Consider the following 22,054-nt stretch of genomic DNA (forward strand, 5'->3'; position numbering starts at 1 on the left):
CTTTGTCATTAGGGAGTTAAATTAGTTATCTACTTAATTTGTATTGCAGTTAAGAACTGTGGGAAATGAGGGTATACTAGAAGTCCCACTAGTTGAGACACAGATGTGAAGGTGCTTCCTGTCAGTCTGTTTTGACACCTAAGAGAATCTCTGGTTTTGCTTTGTTTTCTGCAGCTATTTGATGCTATAAACTGCCTGGCAAAACAGAATGTCCGGTTGCTTGTGCTGGGCCGCAAGCACATGCTGAGTAACTCTCCAAATTGGAGAAGAGAGATTATGAAGGAGATGCAGAGTAAGGCAGACTTCTTCTTTGCTGAAAATATGTAAGTTGAAGAAAATGGCTAAATGTAATGGAGATCGACACCTGATTTATGTGCATTTTGCTGTAATTTTCAGTACTGTTACTAGAATTTCTAGCTCTGTGTGTGTGAAAGAGAAACATAGCCCTTGCTATACTTGCTTCAAAGCCAATCTATATTAAAAGTTGCATTGTGAAGAATTTAATCACTTGGAATCATGTTGGCATTTGTATGCTTTATAAGGGTTTATAACTGTTAAAACCACTGCAGTACAGTTGTGGTCTGCTGTGTTAGCCCTGCAAAGGGAGGACACGAAGTTCATGCCTGGCCGTTGTTGCTTGGTAGCCCGGGAGTGTGGAGAGTCTGGAGCATTGATTTCCTTGCTGCTCCCAGAGGAGACTGTTCCTATGAGTGGAAACAGACCCTCTGCCTCTCTGATTTAAGTGCAACCCCCTTGCTCTTGTCCAGTCAATCCTGTCCTTGTCTTTAAACTCAGTACTTGCCTCCACCTCATTGCCCCCTCTCCTTGCCCTGCTCTCCTCATATAATGAGTCTCAATTTTCCTCTAGTTCTGGCTCCACCTAGTCTCCATCTGAGGTGGGCACTGTTGATCCTTAACCTATCTCTGCCGTTTCTTCTGTGACCCAGAACTTCTGACCGAGTTCCTTGTCCCAACAGCCAGACCAAGTCTCTTTTGTCGGCCTCCGTGTCTCAGATCTGTTCTTCACCCCACCTCCAGTTCTGGCTCTTGTTCTCTTTGCAGTTGAATCACCTTGCTTTCTTTCCTGCTATCTGAGCACCAAGAGGACACTGTTACTCCAGGATGGAGACCCTTGCTAATCTTGTGTCTTGTCACTTACTATTACAGTAATTCACAGCAATCAGAAACTAGTTTCAACCAAATTCTTCTCAGCTTCTCCAGGTACAGGGCAACTCATGCCCACTATAAATGTATTTTTAGAGATTTTCCCCCAAAACTATTTGTTTAATAGCACAGCTAGTGTTGAATATTTTTTTTTCAAATAATCGTACCATTTTTTGGAAGTATATTTACCCATGTAAAGAAGACTCACATACTGTTGCCTACATTACACTTTATTATTGAGTTGTGATGATTGTATTCAGCAAAGCTTTGGGGGTATGCTTACGAGTTTTACCAGTTCTGTTCCACATAGCACTGTATTGTTAAGTTTTGTGGCAAAAGATTGTATTGTTGTATTATCAGGTTGTGTTAAGAGGGAACGATGCTCTATGTAGCATGCAATTAATTTTTATTGCATTCCAACTTCTGGTGCCCTGTGGTAAGCAGAAGTTCTTTATTTTACCACGGAATTAGAGCAGTGATAGGAATTTTCAGTGTTGCTGATGAATAAATCTCAGATCAGCATTTGATTCATTTCCTGTAACCACTTACTGCCTTGTGAATGATGCCTGTCTTTTCCATTTCTTTTGTTAAGCTCTGAAGATGATGCCTTCTTGTTATATGCAACTCTTCAGTCAGGGAAGCATTGCAAGTTTGTTACTAGAGACTTCCTCCGGGATCACAAGGCTTGTCTTTCCGACAGTGTGACACGTCATCTGTTCCGTAAGTGGCAGCGTGGACACCAAATAGTGGTTTTCCCTTCTGCAGGAGGAAGTCGTATAAATTTTTTGGTAAGTTTTATGCCGTAATCAGAACGCACACAGAGCATATTCATTAAAGATACACAATTTCAAACTCTGGAAGCCAAAAGACTCTTGTTGGAGTCTTAAGAAATGGATTTGTACCAATGGGCTTAAAACTCCTATGTTCACTGAAAATTCACTGTATTCACAAAGCATGCCACAAACAGGAAAACTGTCAAAAAAAGAAAAGAAATGCTGTCTAGATGTTTAAAATGTAAATGTAAATACAAGTTTGTGTATACAAATCTTTCCATTGCTGTAGAACCTAAGTGCCAATGTTTTCATTTAAACTTTGAAATATCTTACTTTCCTCTGTAGCACTACTGTAAAATATCATGCTTCTAATTGTACAACAGAATTTCTTTCATCTTTATTTTAACGAAGCAGGAAAATACAGGTATTTTGGTATTCCCTGTAATATCAGCCTAACATATGTTTAAAGTTTTATGAAGGAAAGCCCAGAACAGTTGGGTTTACAGTCAGTATTCAGCTATAGAGATTACTGTCTTCCAAGCATAGCATCATCTTATAGCAGAATACTACTGTTATTGTCTAGAAGACATGTATCCCTGTGAGCTATGAACAGTACATGAACAGGAGCGCAGCTCTTTTAAGATTTTTCTAGGGAAAAATGTATCACATAACATTCCAAATCACGCAGGTTTTTGTTATCTGATCTGTCTGCATTGTTATTGCATACTTAAAGGAATACTGCACCTATGTGGATTCATTTTCTTGCTGCTCTGGTTAAAATTGTAAACTACTACTTATCATTACAAGCAGAGATACAGGCTTATAAGAACGACAGCCTTTCATTCAGTGTTGCCATATATACATTTCTTCTGCTGGAACCAAATACTGAATGTAGGGTTACCCGAGTTACTCAGGTAACACAGCTTTAGCTACACCTTGTTTCTTTCTTTTGCATGAGGGCTAGTAGTTTTCACATCTTAATTCCCATACAAGTCATTTGTGTGATTGACATTTGCAGTCATAGCTGTCTTCTAGGTTGTTTGGGAAGCTGTCACAGGAAAGTAGACTTCCAAGACTATATATACAGAGTGATAGTATGTTCTGAGAACTGTAATTGCCAATGCTTATTTTGTATTTGTTATATATGTTGAGCTAGTATACCTGTAACGTAATAGACCAGGAAAATGTTTTATTATATTTGTTTGACTAGATGCTATTAAAAGTGTTAGTGATAGACCCTTCTCTTACATCCTCCTCAGCCCAGAGCAAGTGACTTCTGTAAAGAGGTACACTGAAAGAACAAACACAAGATGTTATTAATGTCATTACATCTTATCAGTTCAAGCCTATAAACTCCACATCCTGAGTTAATTCCCATATGATTTCATTTAATTTAATAGAAAACCAAACATTTTGCTATTTCTAGAAATTGAGTGCATTATGTTCAAATCATTATTATCTGGTGGAGACTGAAGACAGAATTTTAACCATTTACAATGACTCCTAGACCACAAAATACTAAAAGATGTTGTAGTTTTTCCTCCAGTACTAAAATTTAGAATTTGTTTGGTGTAAGGAAATAAATGAGAATTGTTAGAGATAATTCTATGGAGATTTCTAAGGTAAGTGTTGGAAGTTATAACTACCTGTAACTGGTATTTTAGTAATATATTGTGTAAAGTCTAAAAAAAAATTGTTTTGTCTGCCTTTATCCAACAGCCTGCTTTCCGTTATGACTGTGTGGTACAGACTACAGGTGATACGTGGCATATCCCCTATAAAGACGTTTTTGAGGAAAAATACTCATTCCACGCACCAAGAAAATGGCTCTGCGTTCAACAGAAATGATGAAGAATGTTAACTGCACAAGCTGAAGTGGTGGGGGTTTTTATTTTTAATCACTGTTGCTGACTAGAACTCAGCAGTACAGTTACGGGAATAATGTGTGAGGTCTGTAACTAAAAAAATTCAGTCACAGCATTTTGTCAAAATCATTCCTGCAGTAAATCTGTTGACATCAGTGGTGGGCCAGCAGGGATAAATTAGGTCTATTATTTCCATCTTTGCAGGCAATTTCTGTAGCCTTTCAATGTGACTGGAATTAAAACTTGGTTTTTTCTCTTGGAATTTCAGGTTGTGGGTATTTTTTTTTTCCTCAAGCTTTTCATCTGCACTGAAATTCATCAACTCTGTACTTCAAGAAATTAAGCAGGACTTGTGAAGTACATTGAAAATTTGTGGGGCTCACCTTGCAACAGTATTTTACAATGTCTACCACCAATAAATGGAGCTAACGGGGCCAAATGGTATGTTTACTATTTGCCAGACACACAGAGCCCTAATACTTCCTCGCTCTAATTAGAATTCATTTGATCACACTGAATGTAAAAGGTTTCTTACAGCAACATGTGTTTTGTTTGGAAGAATAAGGAAACAATCAGTGAGATATTGTGTGGCTCTTTCACGCTCCTAAATTTGCTGTTTCTGACAGGATTTCATGTCACTGCAATAGTTTGCTTATGGATATGCACAAATGTTTTAAACAAAAATTGATGATAACTACAAAATCTTACAGGCACAAATAGGACAAAACTGAATTTTTTACAGAGATTTCTATAAAACCTACCCCAAGATATAAAGCAATAAAATAGTATGTATTACAGGAAAAGTGTTCTACATCATTATTTTTTAAGTGTTTGTGTGGTAAACGTGTTCATTTATTGCACTTACCACTTTAATGTGAACCTTTCTCCCCAAAAAACTTTGAAATGCCATGTTAATCTCAGCTTACATGTGGCTTTGTCACATTTGTCTTGTACACTGAAAAATTGTGTTTGAAACTGAGCTGGACCATGCAGATCTTTCTGTATAGTACTTGCATTTCTGAGCTTTTACAGTGTCCCATGATGAGCTTTCTCAGACCTCTTAGCATTAAGCATGTTCCCTGCTATTTTTTTCATGTCAGAGAGCAATCCCAAGACTTGTTCTGCTCCACGTATCACTTTGTAAAACAGCAGGTGTGATTTACATACAGTCATGTCCTTCAGGTACTGCGCAGAAAGTGTAGAGGAGCTGTGTGTACCTCTTAAGGTAACCTAGAACCATGGTTTTAAATGAATCATAATGTTGGTAGCGTTCATTACAGAGCCCCTTTCTGACAGAACATACCAGCTCCTGGTCCTTTAAGTTCTTTCTGTAGTACACCAGGGAAAGCAGAGATTGGATCTATTTCTCTCATCCCTCAAACTGATTTACTTTTAGTCTGTCAGAAGACTGGTTTTACAATTCTAAAGTCCGAGAACTGCCACATCTTGAAAATGCAAATATTACTTTGTTAAAGTAAGTGTCTTCTCCTGTACAGGCCTGCTTAGTTAGCAACTCTTGCTCTGTGTGTGGGTTACTTACCTTCTGGATGAAGTTCCACAACAGCATAAACTGATGTGAATCAGTGCTGTTATGGTCCCACTTTGGCACTAGCTCTGGTGGTTGTGTATTCCTAAGCAATTCAGCGCTGGGGTGGCTGAATGCCCCTTAAACCAGTTTTGCCGAGGTCAGACTTGGCATTGTTGCACTGAACTAGCACCACTGCACCAGTACTGGTACCTGAGGGGTGGGTGGGTGAAATGTCAGGCTGCAGAAGGTCAGTCCCTGCAGCTCTGCCTTAGGTCAGGTTTAGCTGATCAGAAACTGCACCTTCAGGTTATCCATTTCATTGCCAGACATATTCATCCATTTAATTTGTATTTTACCTCACCCTGGTGATTAACAGACATGCATAATATCAACATCTTATTGGTATAAATGCATCCTCCACTTCCTTTTGACTGAGAACAGACACATCCCCAACCAATCACTTGGCTTTCATCTAAAACTGTTCATACAGAGATACCACAATACCTTCTAAATAGTAACATTCTTGGTGTATCCAGGGGAATATGGAACAGGATCTGTCTCTGGTAGTAATTTGTTAGTGATGTGGGCCCACACTGCCAGAAAGGCAAGTCCTCCAAACGCTGCAGCAACTGGTACCCCCGAAACTGTGGCAAATGACACTGACTGGAAGAGGAGTCAGTTGGTAGCACACCGAGTGGGAAGAGGAATCAGAAGGAACTAATGCTTAGCTCCACCTGCCACATGCCATGCAGACACAAACACACTGCCAAGGCAGACTTGAGGAAGACTGAACTGATTCAGCCTGCACTACAGCGGTTTTGTGAATAGCTTCATCTCCAAGCTCACCAACTTGTGGATTACTGTCTTAAAAGGTACCAGTGAGAACAGTCTTCCTCAGGATCCTGCAACACAGACTTTGACTCTCATATGGCTAATCAGAGGTGATGAACACTAAACCCAAAATACAAGTACTCTTCTGAAACAAAAACGTGCTTTGGAAGCTGAACAAAACTGCTACCATAGATGGAGGAAACTTCTGGAAGCTCAAAGTAGTATGACTTCCACTCTGTCATTTCCATGGTACTGAGCAGCTATTGCTCTTTCCTTAGTCCAAGTCAAATATTGAATCTTTGATTGCAAAGAGTGACGGATTTTCTTGCTTGGTTACTTTTTGGCAATCAGGCTGAATGCTTGATAATTACTTCCATTTTCCCATCCCCTTTTTCTCAAGAGGTAAAAAAATCTGACGTTAAACTGCAGTGTTATAGAATGGAAGAGCTTTGTACATGAAGGACTGCGAGAGTAGGAATCCTCAGCCTGGAGAAACACAGGTCTTAAGAGACACAGAGGTTGTAAGAATCATGAGTGTTGTGGAGGGGACGCATGGGGATCAACTCATTGCCATGTCCCAGCACCTAAGTGGCATGGTGCCGGCAGACAAAAGGTGAGTTTTCAGGTGAAACCACACAACATGTTGTTATGCTGAGCCACTCTGCCACGGCATGTCATGGATGCAAGTTCACGTGAGTTCAAGGGGAGACCAGCAACTTCATGAAAGAGAAATCCAGTAAGGGTTATTAAATAACCAGACACTACCTCTGCCTTGGGAAGTCCCTCCAGATGGCTGGAGACTGGGAGAGGACTCAGGGAGCGTGTATCATTAAAGGTTCTCTATAGTCTTAATATTTTCCCTTGGGCATCCACTTTTGGCCACAGCTGGAGATGGGGCATTGGGCTAGAGAGATTCTGCATCTGACCCAGCAAAGGCATTCTTACATTTGCATGTTCTCTGTGTTCCAGTGCTGGCATCACAGCCTCAAACATTTCATGTCTGCCCGCAAAGTGCTTCCCTAATGAACAGACAAACTCCGTGTCTTGTAATAAACAGTGAGACATTTTATTCTCCCATAATATTAAATAAGCAAAGGAAAGTATATTGAAAAATTGAAGAAAGCAGACTTTTAATTTATGGCATACACAAAATGCTCCTGTAAGCTGCTATTCCAACAAAGACTAAGCTCATCTAATAATTACGCTTTAAAATAGAGGTATGGATACCAAAACACAGCTTTTTCAACTCTTAATGACTGACTTTAAAAAATAAAAGCCTTCCCACAGAGTAGGGGAAATCCAAGTTGCCGAGAGGCAGAAAGAACATACATATATTCACAAGTGTAAATGTGGGGAATTTCCCTTTGTACTGGACACTGATAAAAAGTTACGTCTTTTAAACATCTTATTATAATGCAGCTGCGGCAACAATTACTCACTATGAGCATCCCGAACATCTCTTATGAGGTTAGTGTATTTCTGTGCTTCAGAGTTACACTAATTGAAGAGAACACGTGGAAATAATTGTTTAGAAAATTATGAGGGGGGGGGGGTTTTCCTGGCTGGCTGTACAGCTCACGATCATACTTTTCTCCAGTTTCCTGCTGTCTGCGTGCACACACCCCAAGTGCATCCCTAGCGCGCACCCCCCAGCTCACTCCCTAAGGCACACCCCAAGGGAGCCCCCCCAGCTCACCTCCCCCAAGGTGCCCACCCCCCACTCACCCCCCTCTAAGGTGCCCCCCAGCTCACCCCCCCCAGGGCGCCCCCCTCCCCCCCCGCTCACCCCCCTCAAGGCACCACCCCCCCAGCTCACCCACACCTAGGGCACCCCCCCTCCCCCCCAGCTCACCCCCAAGGCACTCCCCCAGCTCACCCCCCCCCTCAGTCGCCACCCCCTCAGCAGCCCGAGGCTTCGCGCCGCCCGCGCCCCACGGCCTCACCCGCCTTTTCGCCGCGCAGCCGGAGGGACCCGGCTGCCGGCCCCCCCGCCTACACGCGTGACAGCTGCCGCACTGCAGCGGGCTGCGTTTTAGCTCACGACGCGGGCGCCCTGTCGCGACAGGCCCGGGCGGCGCGCATGCTCGGCGCCGCTGGGGCGTGCGCAGCGGGGGGGGAGCGTGACGGTGCGCGAGCGGAGGGGGCTCCGGCGCCTGCGCCGCGCGCGTAACCCGGAAGCGCTCCGGCGGGTGCCCTGGCTGCGGTAGCGGTGGGGCCCTGCACGCCGTGAGCCCCTCGCCGCGCCGCCCCTGCCCGCGCCCGCCATGTCCCGAGGCTCCAGCGCCGGCTTCGACCGCCACATCACCATCTTCTCGCCCGAGGGCCGCCTCTACCAAGTCGGTGGGTGTCCGGCACCGAGGATGCTGCCGCCGAATTGCCCCGTCACGGGCCCGGCCTGCTCAGCCGCCGCCGCTTCCCGCCCGGCCGGGCTGCCTCTGGGGAGGGGGGGGACACGGGACGTGGCGCTTCCCGTGGCCGGGGAGACTCGGCTCCCGCTCCGCCTGCTCCCGCGGTGTGCGGGGAGAAGCCTGGTGGGAGCCTGGAGCGGTGCCGGCCCGGTGGTGCCGGCCTGGGAGAGGGATCCTCTCGAGACAGGGAAAGCCTGGAGCCAGGCTAGGCTTCCTCGAGTGTCCCCTGCCGCAGAGAGGGACCTGCTGTGGCTTCCCCGTGTTTGATTTCAGGTGCTGGGAGACCAAGCTGACAGCTATCCAGAAACTGTTTACCTCTCCTAAAGTGTTCTTGCAGTTTCTCTTGCCTCACTTACAAGCATTGTGCTTGGGAATCCAAGAACCACAATAGCTGTTTCGAATGGGACCTGAACTGCTCAAACCCTGCATGCCAGAGTAAGAGTCAGTGTTCGGAGATATCCTATGCTTGCTCTTGTTACACCTGAGTGCCATGTGCTCTGTACATCATGGCCTGTGACATAGCAGCAACCATCCTTTATTTCCAGGCTTCTTTGAACATTCTGCAATTAAACTGCAGCCTATCTTCATTTTCTTCTGTAGGCCACTGAATCTTGTATTCATACTTATTACAGTGCACCAGATTCTGCAGAAGAGCCTTACGGTGCTCCTTCTGCAGAATACTCTGTAACAGCATAGTCAACTCACAGTCTGGCAGGCCAGTTCATTGTGAGGATTCTCCAGGAACTTTCAGTGGGGCCAGATTAATTGTTTTGGCAGCATCATCTTGATGCCATCTTCTCCTGGGGCTTAGTGGCTCTTCCCCAGCTGCAGTGGCTTCCCTGCATGTGCATTGCATGGCGTGCCCATACATCCATCTGTTCTCCAGGAAAGGAGGTGGCTGAGACCAGACTGTATGAATTGTCCATTGTAGCCAATAGCTTCTTTTGGTTTGTCCTTGAGTTTTTCTCAGGAAGAAGGCTGTGTGGAATAGGCTTCATGGGCAGGCGGCCCAGCCTCAAGCAGTCGTTTCTTCAAGGAGCAACTAAGAAGGTGCCTATGTGTAGGTGTCTGTACACAGGTAGAAAGTTACCTGTACTAGATGCCTACATACAGGTGCTGTCTTATACCTGGAGTGTGTATAAGGCATGCATGCAACTTGCGTAATAAGCCTTATCCATGTGGATGGTAGTGACGGGATGTCAGTGGCTCAGTAATGGAAGAGTCATGGGCTCTGACCTGCCGTTGCCGTTAAAAACAGGCTGGTTGGTTTGCATTGCCTTTCTGGCTGTTTCTCTGTTGCAGTACTACTTGTTGGGAATGGTTTCTGCATCCTGTAATAAAGAGGAAACTGAGCCTTGGTTTTCCACCTCCTGGGTATACTCAACCATTAGGTTAATGTATGAGAGACGTGCAGTAACTGTATCTTTTACCGGTGTCTTAGAAGCAAGTATCTGCATGTACTTGAGAGTGTGCACACAGCCTGAAGGTGTCTTAAAGATACTTGAAGTACCTGTATGCTATAGGAAGAAAAATAAGTAGGTGTGCATAGTTAACTTCCAGCAAGTATGAGCTCACTCTGTCTGCAGCCAGGCTGATAACTTGGGCACGGTGCCACGCTTGTGTGTCTGTTGGCCAGCACCTTGCCACAGCATGGACAGAAAGCTCATGTTTGCTTGCAGTCAAATACCTGAATCTAGCTTCTATCTTTCTCTCTTACGTTGTTTTTGAACCCTGTATGTCCTTGTCCCTATGTTGGATTCAGATTAACCAGGTGCTGTGAAGGATGGCCATGGACACGTGTTGCTTTAAGGCTGCCTTAAAACTTGAAGTTTTGCTGGAATTCGGCAGTACCTGAGTGGAGTTTTCCAGTGTAGTGATACTGGACTGAAATGCTTGTATTTTACCGTAGATCTGTCTTCTGCTTCCAAAGCTCATGTGCCTTTGAAGTGATCTCATATTAGAAAAGTAACAGTTATTTCATATTTATTTCTTGTTGCTGTGGTTAAAATCCTTCAGAGCATCAGTGGTGTCTTGCCACCTATTAGTTCCTATCTTCAAAGGTGATGTTTCAGCTAAGTGGAATTTGGGGAGGTGAAGAAAATTGTTATTGTTAAGTTTCTGACTGTTGTGATGTATTCAGGGAACAGCAAGGGGCTACTCTTTTCAGAGAGAATGTGTACAGTACTACTGAAATACTTACATAGCAGAAAACAGGCTTAAAATGCCACTAGCAATTTGAATTTGTTATACTGTAAGAGCCACTTCACTTTTTGGCTTGTGTCTTTGAAAACTGAGCAATGCAGATGGTAATAGGAACACTGTGAGAATGGACTGCAGTTCAGTAAGCCTGGCTGCCAGTACTTGCGAGCAAAACCAGTTTGTGAGGGCACCTATTCCTGTTCCCACCTAAGTGTCACAGAATCACAGAACAGTGCTCAAGCAGGGCTACCTAGAACGGGCTGTCCAGCACCATGTCCAGATGGGTTTTGAATATCTCCAAGGAAGGAAACTCCACAACCTCTTTGGGCAACCTGTGCCAGTGCTCTGTCACCCTCACAGTAAAAAAGTGTGTTCCTGGTGTTCAGATGGACCCCCCTGTGTTTCAGTTTGTGCCTGTTGCCTCTGGTCCTGTCACTGGCCACCACTAAAGAAGAGCCTGGCTCTGCCCATCTTCTTTACAACCTCCCTTCAGATATTTGTACCCGTAAATAAACAGGTGTTGCAGAGACGTGGCCTGGGGCTTCAAACATGACCAGTATGTGGGCAGTGCTAGCTCATGCCTCGCTGGGTTCTGTGCTTTGCTCCAGGCTAGCACTGATCATCCTGGGGAAGGCAAGTGAAGAGGTGAGTGGAGCTGCACAGCTAGTGCAGAGAAAAGGGGAAACATTCTTCGTGGCACATTTGGGTAACCAGTAAATGCTCTGATGCCTAAGAGTAATAAATACAGTGCCATGGATAGATGGCAATCAGCCCTTCCACAACACTGACTCAGCAGATGGAACATTAAGATCCTATTCTTGGAAGATTTGTTTTTTCATTTTCGGATTATTTCTCTCCTGTTGTGTAGTCCCTTCCATAGATCACACTGCAGATTTTAAAACAGCTGAGTTTCTTGCTGCCATTATTTTAGAGGATAGTTTTAGCAATTTGCTGTGCAGTTAGTTAGACATGTTATAAATTTCAGTTTCATTCACACAGCCAACAAAGAATTCATCTGTGTTTAGCTGCTACCTGAAACTTGCCTTTCCTAACCAGATACTAGGAAGTTCTTAATGTTTATCATAATTTTTGAAGTTGCTGTTTCTGAGGCTTTTGAAACCATTAATCACGGGAAATTTATTGCATGGATCACAACAAGTAGATCTTAATCCATTATATTTATCTGAATAATGCTGTTTAGTTGGCATGTACATAGGTTTTGTTAAAAAGTGAATAAAAAGCATTGCAATGTTTGAACGTCAAGTCAGAAAATGTGATAGTAAGGTTAAAACCCATTGTCTGTGCCTGGTCCATCATTTCAGGTTTCATCTGTATCATTTAAAATCTACAAAAGAAAATTACATTCTTGCAGTGGTGATAATGCTTGAAATACTGAACTTCTGCATGTTAAAAAAATCTTCTGTAAGGATTTACAGTCACTGTAGGTTAAGGTTAAATATTTTGGTCAAGTGCGGAACAGCCTTTTTGTTTTAAAGAAATTCTGTTGTTGTTAAGCATTCTAACTGAACAAAAAGGCAAATTATTAGAAATATTTGGAGGAAGCAGTAGTAGGGGTTTTGTGAAGAGAGTCATTGACTCTCTTCACAAGTTAATTCCCATGAGAAAGTTCTTGTGTGTGTTGTACTAAAGACTTTAAAGATACAAAGTGTTGCACAAGTATTAAAAAGACCAGAATCTGGTGAGATTTTGGTGTTGGGGGAGGTGTCAGAGTTAATTGCTCTAATGTCACTAACACTGTTTTTTATTAACATTTACGTATTTTTCTAGAATATGCTTTTAAGGCTATAAACCAAGGTGGACTTACATCTGTAGCTGTTCGTGGGAAAGATTCTGCAGTAATTGTAACACAGAAGAAAGTACCTGTAAGTAGTCTGTTGGGCGGGGGGGCGGGGACGGGACTGGAAGGAGATGAGAAGAAAGGTGGGGGTGAGACTCTGCAACATTGTTATTATATTTATCTGCATTGACATATATTGGTGTTTGAATTGAATATCTTATCATTCTGCTTATAGGTTCTAGCTCCACTTAGTGCTCAGTTGTCCATTTCCTCACCAAGTACTGTAATATTGGTTTTCTCCGTAGTTGTCAAAAGGATAAAGCTAAAATATGAAGTTGGTTCTGCTGTACTTCAGCATGCATACATTACTTTGGCTTGTAAGGGCTGAGTTGTCCTTAATTTCCTGATTTCTTTAATTCCTACTCAGAAATGTTATACCAATAGCATGCAGTGAAGATTTTCAGGAGTGTTTCAGCACAGTGGTGATACAGCATTGACAAAGGGGCAAAACCCTTGTGTTTGAAGGGCAGCACACAATGAGAATCCAAGTTTTTGCATGTGTGTTCTCAAAGTTTCTTCAGGGGCAAAAGGACTTCGGTGTTGGTCACACTTTAGCTGTCATCCTTTTCCAGATATTATGGGTTTTATCTTCGCTATTCTCCTATTTCTTCCTTCATGTGCCTATAGCAGTAGATAATGGAGAGCCTGAATGACAATTTGTAGCTGTTGGTTGATTCTCTTGGGCTCTTCTGTAGATACCGGAGCATTCAGAGTCTGTCTTTTGTTTTTCTTGTACTTGAAGGACAGTGTTTTCTATTAGATTATTTCTGTTTCCTCTTTAGGACAAGTTACTGGATTCCAACACAGTGACTCATTTATTCAGAATTACTGAAAATATCGGCTGTGTGATGACAGGAATGACAGGTATTTAATTCACCATCTATTTTAAGTATCTGAAGTGTCAGGTTTTTTAGGTAGTTCCCCAACTTTGCATCACATAAATAAGTACTCTAGGAGATTTGTTCCACTCAGTGTGGTTTTGGAGAACTTAAACAAGTTCTAATGTGTATATTTAAAGATGACTTGAAGTTGGGCCTGGAATTAGCGTTCTCGAGCAGTGCTAGGAATAGACATGGTACATGTCCGGTGAAATTAATATCGCTTCTTTCTGTCTAGCTGACAGCAGATCCCAGGTGCAGCGAGCCCGCTATGAGGCTGCTAACTGGAAGTACAAGTATGGCTATGACATCCCTGTGGATATGCTGTGTAAAAGGATTGCAGATATTTCTCAGGTCTATACGCAAAATGCAGAAATGAGGCCTCTTGGTTGCTGTAAGTATACTCCAGGAAATTAATCTTTTCGTTTCCTGTCTTAAGCTTCAACTTCAAGTATAAGAAATTCTCACCCATTTTCAGTTTGTGATACAGTTGTGATACAATACAGATGTAACCGAAGGAGTAAGAGGGATGAGCAGCCGAATGAGAGAGTAGTGTTGGAAGTCATGAATTGGAGCCATGATTATTACCATTGACTTAGCGTTTGAATTGGAGTAAATGATTTAGCCTCTCTAAAATGTCTAATACTATTTCACCTTAGGTTTTGGGGCTTAGTCTGTTTGCACTGTGCAGTGATGTCTGTGGATGGGAGATGCTCTTTTTACTGGTGTCTGTGTCTGGATAAATATCACTGTTAAAAAAGATCTATGGAGAGTGCAATTACATTCGTCCAGATTTTGTGACTTTTTTGATCTAAGTGCTATGTATAGGACAAAAGTCTGCATAATTTTTGCTCTGAACCATGATATATGTAATGCAGAGAAGTGCTTAAAAATTTCACTTGCAAACATTTATACACTAGTCTTGTTTTATAACAACAAATGCAGCTTAAATAAAATACGTCTATAGAGTTGCTTTTTATAGATATTTCTGGTCATCTGTGTGTTCTGGGGTTGGTTCTGACTTTTTTTCTCTTTCATTTGGCTGTGAGCTAGTTATAACTGTGCTGTTAGGCTGTCCGGGAACTGAGATAAAAGACTTAAGGTTTTCTCAATTACTTTTTCATTAAAATTGTCTGGGTTTCTTTTTGTTTTCTTGTTGTTTTTTTGTCGGTTGTTGGGTTTTTTTTAGGAGAATAGTTTCAGAATTGATGAATCACTTCTCGTAATCATAGTAAGCACTAGCACTTCTCACTAAAAAAAGTAACATTCAGGGTTGCACCACAGTTTCCATGATGGGGCAATTTTCCTATGCTTGTACCGCTTGTAATGTTCAGGAATTATTGTTTCTTTCTTCCCTTGGTATTTTGTGTGCCTTGATACTACTGGAAACTGTTGGGTTTTGGAGTTTTTTTAAATACATGAATAAAAGTGTATTTTTCTTAACTTTCCTTAACCTTTTTTGAAAAGATGATGGGAAATTTTTTTCTCTTGTAGTAATAGCTTATCAGCTATAACTACCAGTTAGAAGTTACACAAGTGTGAAGTAAAAGTAGTTTAAACCCTTGACCTTGTTCTGTTTTGGTGGTTTGTTTTTTTTGGTTTGGTTTTTGTTTTGTTTTTTGCAAGTATTGTTTTTGAGTTATTTGTAATATGTATATTGAGACTATACAACTGTAAATATACAAGTGTGGGTGAACACAAATGCGTTTCAGTGATGTGACCAGTTTGTGTTACTTGAAGTCTGTCCAACCTGAAAGTGCCTAGTCAAATGGTCTTCAAAGACTCGGGTTTATGTTCTGATATTTCCACATTCCATTTCAGTTTTGGGGTTTTTTTTCCTTTAAAAGAGGAAAAGGGATGTAATGCAGTGCTTTTTATGATTACAGTCAAGAAATCTAAAGCTGATCTTTTAATATTTCCATTAGTTTCAATAGATTTGTAAAGTTGCTTTCCAGTAAAAGGCACGTTAATAGAACTATTGTTTATACTTTTGAAGTGTCCTATAATACACAGGATGCGAACTGTGGTTGGGTTAACTTTGTATCGGGATTAAACTTGTGTATTTCCTGACTTTGTGATTCTTCAGGCACTGAGCCTGGCAAAAATGTTTCTGTTTAATGAGTAGCAGTCTTTGGGAATGGCAGAAATGTACCTTGCACTAAACTGAGTTTTGTACCTGATAATGAGATGCTGGTAAGAAATGGCAAATTAGAGAGAAAGAGGAAAGAGGTTCCCAAAAATGTACTGCTGTGCATGCGTGTTTTTCACAGGAAAGGAGTATCTATTCTGCTCTTCACTTGAATGAAATGGCTAAAATTGGGGAAGGAAATAAATTAACAACTTTTCTCTTCAAGGTATGATTTTGATTGGTATTGATGAAGAACACGGCCCTCAGGTATACAAGTGTGATCCGGCAGGTTACTATTGTGGATTCAAGGCCACAGCTGCAGGAGTTAAACAGACAGAGTCAACCAGTTTTCTGGAAAAGAAAGTAAAGAAGAAATTTGATTGGACATATGAACAAACAGTAGAGGTAGGCCAGCAGAAGGAAATAAAGATTTGTTAAAAGTATTTTCAATGAGTATGCTGTATGTAGGTTTGTGATATAGAGGAATGCAGATAGGCATTTTCCTGTTTTCTTACAGTTCTGCATTGCTGTCAGAGCAAGCGTAGCTGTTCCAACAAAAAATCGTTTGCAGGCATTTTGCGAATGTTTAAATAGTCATCTCATCTGCTTTTTTCTCCTTTACGTTAGCGGAAGCAGAATCTGTAATTGTGGCATTCCTACTGCAGCTGGTGTTTCGTTACTAGCCAGTACAGTTTTCTTTTAGTGGCACTTAAAACAATCTTCATGTTAGAAAGCATTTTGAACAGGACGGGATAGTGCTTCTTTGTCAGTTCAGTATATATAACACCAGTTGTTATGCCTACTGTGAAAACGGTTCTTCAAGGCCCATTATAAGAATGTATCCCACTTATAAAATTGGCCAGTGAACTTGTTTTATAAATCATCCTTACTTTTTCCCTCACACTGTCTATAAACAGTCCTCTTCCATGGCTCGCCTGTTTCTCCTGCCTGGCCTTGTTCTTATCATATATGTATGACAATGGTATGTTTCCTGCATCACAAGATCAGCAGCTGAAATGAGGAATAACCTAAGCAGCTGCCCCCCCTGTAAAATTAAAGAGATTACTGTATTAAGATCCCTGTGAGTGCTATGCAGATTCAGACCATCAGCTAAATTACTTCCAAGTCTACGTTACTGTGGAAGTACCATTTAAACTGAAAGTTCTTCAGCTTAAAACTCAGAATTTTGATGTCTATACCTTAATAAGTACTGATTTCCTTAATATGTAATTTCTTTAAAAAGATCCTGAGAGGGGTAAATAATCATAGCATACTGAAATTGAATGTATTTGAAATTACCTCAGAGATCCTTTTTTATCCTGGCTAAATATTTTTCATATTGAATGTGTTTTTCTGTCACTGCTTTATTATACTGTGCATGTCTCTTAGCTGAGCTGTTGGAGGTAGATGAAACTGTCTTTTCATATTCTTGTTTTTAATTCATAATACTTCCATGGTATGGCACAAATACTTCACTGGTAATTAATCTGCCAGTCAAATCCTGGATGTGCTTCTGTACCTTTTTGTTGTCTTTTTAAAAATGCTGAGACTGTGAATGTAGATCAGAAACGTGTTACTCTAAAAATCAGCAGTGACAGGGAGAAGCGAGTCTGTCAAACAAAAAAAAGAATCGCATTTTTGTAACGTTCTTCACACACACAGGCACGCTGCCTTTTTGTGGTTTTTTTTTAAAAAAAAAAAAGCTTGTGGTGTGTTAGGGATAATGCTCCAAGGATAAGAATTTTGGTTTTCATTTCGGATCTTTTGGTTTTGTTTTTTTACAACTTGGCAGTCTTCTCATAAGACATCTATATAGTCTTACAGAATTCTTGCAGAATCAATTATCAACATACTAAAAATAAACTTTAGGAAAGCCTTGTTTGGTATTCTACGCTTCCTGACGCATTACTGATCAGAATTAAATGCCAGCAGATCAGAATAACTGATGTGATAAGCGTCTAGCTACATAGCTGTTTTATGGAACTTCTTTTTGGGCTCAGTCATCATTTTAGGAATGCATCTTTAGCATTATTGTGACCCTACTGCAGAGTTAAGTACGAGTGCGGTTGCGAAGAACGCCTTTAAAAACAGGTGATGATTAGGGTGGGGGAAAAAAATAAGTTAAGCCATGATGAAATGCAGCTTTTAAAAACAACCAACATAACTTTAATTACCAGAAGCAAAGCCAAAATGGAAGCTATGTAAGTGACGTGTGCTTTGAGTAATCTTGGACTGTAATGGTGGTGTCTGTCTTGTTTGCCACTGATGAAACACCTTCTGTCCTTGGGACCTGGGGTTTTAATCTTTGCATGATAAAAGGTTTTGGGGTTGTTGGTTTTTTCTGCTATGAAAATGACATGCCCCTTTGGTTCCTGTAGATTGGGCTTTTTAGGGAGACGACCTGGAGAGGTACTGTATTCTGTAACAAGGGGAGACTATTTGAAACTTTTCAGCAGAGGTTTTGAGTTGGAAGGAAATAATTTAAAAATAACTTACAACTAGAAGGAAGGGTAGTTGTTCATGCTATGTCTATTAAAAAAAAAAAAAAAGCCTTGGTGCTTTCTGTTTAATGATAGGGGGTTTTGTGTTCTTTCAGACAGCAATAACATGCCTGTCTACTGTACTATCCATTGATTTCAAACCTTCAGAAATAGAAGTTGGTGTAGTTACAGTGGAAAATCCTAAATTCAGGTAAGTGATCGGTGTTGATAAAATCGTGTGTTTCTCTGATCATGTGCAGTTAATTTTAACTTCGTGTCATGGTAAATCAAGAAAAAGATAAATGTCAGAAGGTGAAGTTTTGGAGGTTTTATTCCTTGTAACTCTTCAGAATATGTAGAGGTAAAATACACTGTTTAAAAAAAAAACCAAAAAACAACAGTTTTAAAATGTTTGATATGGTTAAGGGATCCAGTGGACAAAAGTGTTGCCTTTTGTTTCTTAAAAGGGTATTGGCTTTATGTGATGATTAAAATGTAGTTAAATCTGGTCTAGGTGATTTTTTTCATGTTTAAAAGAATAAAAAATTTTCTTTGTACTAATATCTGGAGTCCACTTCTAAATCATAGTTGTGACCGCTAACGCAGTAAAGTCTGGGTTTATGTTGGGGAAAATTTTTCAAGTCCCTTGATTTTTTAAATCCTTTTCTAAATGTGATCTTTAAGTGATTCTTACTTATCTTGTAATTGTAGCAGCTTTTAACATCTCCAGTATATAGTTAATAGATTATGAATTTGTATGATTTGAAATATTCGATTTAAACTTAAAAAGATTAAAAGATCCTGGATTTAAAAATCACTGCAGTGATTTGGAACTGGCTGAACTTTTACTTTTTGAGTACACTGCATTCCCACCTAGCACAAAAGCAAGACACCTGCAGTTTCCTTCCTCCCCTGTTATTGCCTGAATCTGAGTGCAGCAAGGTTACTTGGTCAATCTATCGAGGCAACACCTGGAAATCTTCCTGCTGAGGGCTACACCTCACATCAGATACAGTGTGCTTGACAGCCACCTCCCAAAACAATGTGTAGCTGCAGACATATGCATGAAATGTGGGAGAATAAGTTTTGGGGCTTTTTTGCTAATGCAAAAGGACCCTCTAGGTATGTCTTACCTAAAATATAGGTAAGTCTGGCTTGCTGCAGAGGAGTTCAGTTATTTCTGCCTTAGTTAGTCTTTCATTGCTTTTTTTATTGAGGAAAAATAAAAAAAGAAGAAAGAGGAACAGCTGAGTGGGGAAGAAAAGTCCTCTGCACTTTAGCTACTTGGTAGGTAGGGATTGGAGAGAGGCTTCAAACCTTTGGGTCCTACAGGTGCAGTCTTTTGAGTGCTTCCTAATCGGTTTGAAGTTGACATGGTGATGATGGATGGTTTTGCATTTGGTGGTGTGTGTTTAGGGCAACAGAACAGCACAGCATTTTTGAGAAAGTAATGCAGGAGCTGCATTGCCCCCTTTCTGCTGCTGCTCAAGGGTCAGGTGCTAGCTTTCTGCCAGACTTCACTTACCGATCTTATGCCCCGTTTAGAAAGGATGGATAACAAGCAGAGTGCAAATTGGTGTCCCCCTGGAGTCATCGTGCTAATTATTATATCCATTCTTCTCACCACGTCCCACCTTGTAAATAGATTGCTCATGAAGAATTCCCTGCCCTTTTTCTACCATGTGTTACCTCTTTGGTCTCTAGTGCCTTTGATTCTTCCTTTATTTTTCAAAAGGAATTGGAATGTTGGCCTGTGGCCCTGGTAGCAGGTCTTGAAAGGGCTGAAAAATGCATTGTATAAAAATAATTTCTGTACATACTAGGTTGTAATGTTGGAGTTTAAGGGGAAGAATAGTTTACGCTATTTAAGGTTTCTTTTTGTCCTTTCAGGATCCTTACAGAAGCGGAGATTGATGTGCACCTTGTAGCTCTGGCAGAGAGAGACTAATTAGCATTCCCATTTCCATTGTCTGTGCTTCTGGCCAGGATATTTGGTGAAAAGATGACACATATTAATGGCTTTAGGTTATGGGTGGAAAACAATGTTCACTATATGATGTATTTTACTCTGTACAAATAAAACAGAGGTTTTTGAAATACTTGGTGTCTCCCCTAATGTAATTTTTTTAAAAAATCTTTCAGTTCCCTGAAATTCTTATCAAAATGCTTGATGACTTTGAATATGTCTGTGATGATTGCTTGCCTTTCACTTGTATTTTAAGAGAAATTTTATACTCTGCACTGTATTTTTCATCTGAGCTCTTTGGCTCCTAGTGTAAAGTTTTATATCAGATTATGTGGTGTGTATGTCTTGAGATAATTCTTACATTTACATGCATTCTCTTTTCTTGCCCTGATGTTGAAAGGCTTATAACATTACTGGTTTAACTGTGGGGAAATTAAGACGATCTTAATGTTTGTTCAGGTGTTTATTGAGGATATAGGACAAAAATTGAAGGAGAAAACCTGAGCTGCACTTCCCAGTGCATTCATTTAGACTGATATATGTGGGGTGCAGGTGGTGAATTTAACAGACATATGCTATAATTAAACAGCTCTGAAGCTAACATTTATTTAGGGGAATAGATTCTATATGCAGTGTACTTTGGGATTTTGGCTTTTTGTCACCTACCTGGTTTTGAGGCTTTGGGCAGTGCCAGAAACAGTGTTGGGGCTGGATGGGGCCCATAGACAAAGTCCATCAACAAGAATGTCTCTGGGAAGCAGTTCCCCTTGCTCCTTCAAATGTTCTGGGTTAGGACAAAAGAGAAGACTGCAAAAACGTGAGTTGAGGTGAAGAAAAACGCATTTTTGTTTTGCTGCAATTGAAGAGGTTTCAGCCTCAGCAGCAAAAAGGGAGATGATTGAAGTCGTGAGGGAGGAGACACAGGAGAAAGGGAAGATCACCAGGCATTTTGAGCTGTTGGGTAAGCATGAGAGTAGTCTTGGAAGAATGCCAAGCTCTATTACAACTTAGCTTCTTACCTTATTCATCTGCTATGCTATTCCTTTATTGGCTTTAATTACTCCAAAACTGTCTTTGATTTTTTTTTTTTGTCTGTTTGAGACCTTTGGGGAAGGCCTCCTGAGACATCAGAGGACTGGGATAGCTTAATTTTTTTTCTTTTTGCTTTACAGTTAAAGCCCCTTGAATGTGTACTTTTCAAGTTGGTTGTAGTAAAGGTGGTGCAATTCTATGTTTGGTGGTTTTAATAAAAGATAATGCTAACCTTATGTGATAACTAAATTGAGGAGATTCAAATGTCCTGTGAATTGCTGACTTTACAAAGCTTCCTGAATTTCCATTAGTGCCTCCAAATTTCAGTTTCCCTCATGTCAGATAGTGCTGGTTTGGTGTTGGTTATCTGAGAATTCTGTGTGGTTTTGCACAACAATTGGCAGAACAAACACTAGTGGCACATTTGGAAAGGTCTGTGTCGTTCCAGCTGTCAGTGACAGCTGAGTTTCTGAAACTTCCTAGGACCTTTCTTCCTAATACTCCAGTTGTATAACAACCTGGAATTTGAGTAGTTACAAGTCATCATTTACTCTGCCATAAAATATAATCCACTGTTACTTGGTTCTTGATCAGCTTTGTGTATATACAACTTCACTAATGACTTCTTGAACAAAACATATAGAAAGGAAGATAACAATCGGGGAGCCATACGACTAGAGCACATTTGCATACTATTTAGTATCAGAACTCCCTGCAACGCCTTTAATTCTAAATTTTGGAGCTTGCATGTGATTGTGTAAGTCGGGTGGTGGTTCTGAGAGCAATGGGTGTTTGCTCATACCTTACATTTTTGCAATGCAGCACATCCCATCTTGTGTTCAGAGATGATGAAATAAGCTGCCTAGAATATATTAATGAGGAATGTTGGATCTTTTTTTTTTTAATTAGCAAAGTTAAAATCTCAACAACTGAAATGCTGGGTT

The 22,054-nt window shown here is 40.9% G+C and overlaps 2 protein-coding genes and 1 long non-coding RNA gene across 4 annotated transcripts in view; 2 read left to right on the plus strand and 1 right to left on the minus strand.

Annotated features, from left to right (window-relative positions):
* LOC119151799 (protein only RNase P catalytic subunit) overlaps positions 1 to 4,061 on the plus strand; it is a 53,742-nt gene extending 49,681 nt beyond the window's left edge. For both annotated transcript variants that reach the window (XM_037396129.1, XM_037396128.1), the window contains exons 6-8: positions 175 to 323; positions 1,757 to 1,952; positions 3,657 to 4,061. In XM_037396129.1, coding sequence (XP_037252026.1) covers positions 175 to 323; positions 1,757 to 1,952; positions 3,657 to 3,785 — 474 coding nt within the window. In that variant the 3' untranslated portion in view covers positions 3,786 to 4,061. The remainder of the gene's footprint in view (positions 1 to 174; positions 324 to 1,756; positions 1,953 to 3,656) is intronic.
* LOC119151806 lies at positions 3,829 to 8,245 on the minus strand. The gene is made up of 2 exons (XR_005105554.1): positions 8,105 to 8,245; positions 3,829 to 7,180 (listed from the first exon to the last, which is right to left on the minus strand). It is a non-coding gene; the product is annotated as an uncharacterized LOC119151806 (long non-coding RNA).
* Positions 8,246 to 8,322: 77 nt separating this feature from the next.
* On the plus strand, positions 8,323 to 20,211 carry PSMA6 (proteasome 20S subunit alpha 6). Its single transcript, XM_037396134.1, has 7 exons — positions 8,323 to 8,501; positions 12,557 to 12,651; positions 13,409 to 13,490; positions 13,743 to 13,898; positions 15,859 to 16,037; positions 18,229 to 18,323; positions 20,003 to 20,211. Exons 1-7 carry the CDS (start codon positions 8,426 to 8,428, stop codon positions 20,058 to 20,060), a joined length of 741 nt encoding a protein of 246 aa, XP_037252031.1. The 5' UTR covers positions 8,323 to 8,425; the 3' UTR covers positions 20,061 to 20,211.
* The last annotated feature ends 1,843 nt before the right edge of the window (positions 20,212 to 22,054 follow it).

The sequence above is a fragment of the Falco rusticolus genome, chromosome 7 (assembly GCF_015220075.1).
Source record: "Falco rusticolus isolate bFalRus1 chromosome 7, bFalRus1.pri, whole genome shotgun sequence".
Taxonomy (NCBI): domain Eukaryota; kingdom Metazoa; phylum Chordata; class Aves; order Falconiformes; family Falconidae; genus Falco; species Falco rusticolus.

Coding starts and splice junctions, on each gene's coding strand:
- PSMA6 (XM_037396134.1), top strand. CDS start 8,426: ATGTCCCGAGGCTCCAGCGCCGGCTTCGACCGCCACATCACCATCTTC. Junction 8,502..12,556: donor GGGCCGCCTCTACCAAGTCG/GTGGGTGTCCGG, acceptor GTATTTTTCTAG/AATATGCTTTTAAGGCTATA. Junction 12,652..13,408: donor TAACACAGAAGAAAGTACCT/GTAAGTAGTCTG, acceptor TTTCCTCTTTAG/GACAAGTTACTGGATTCCAA.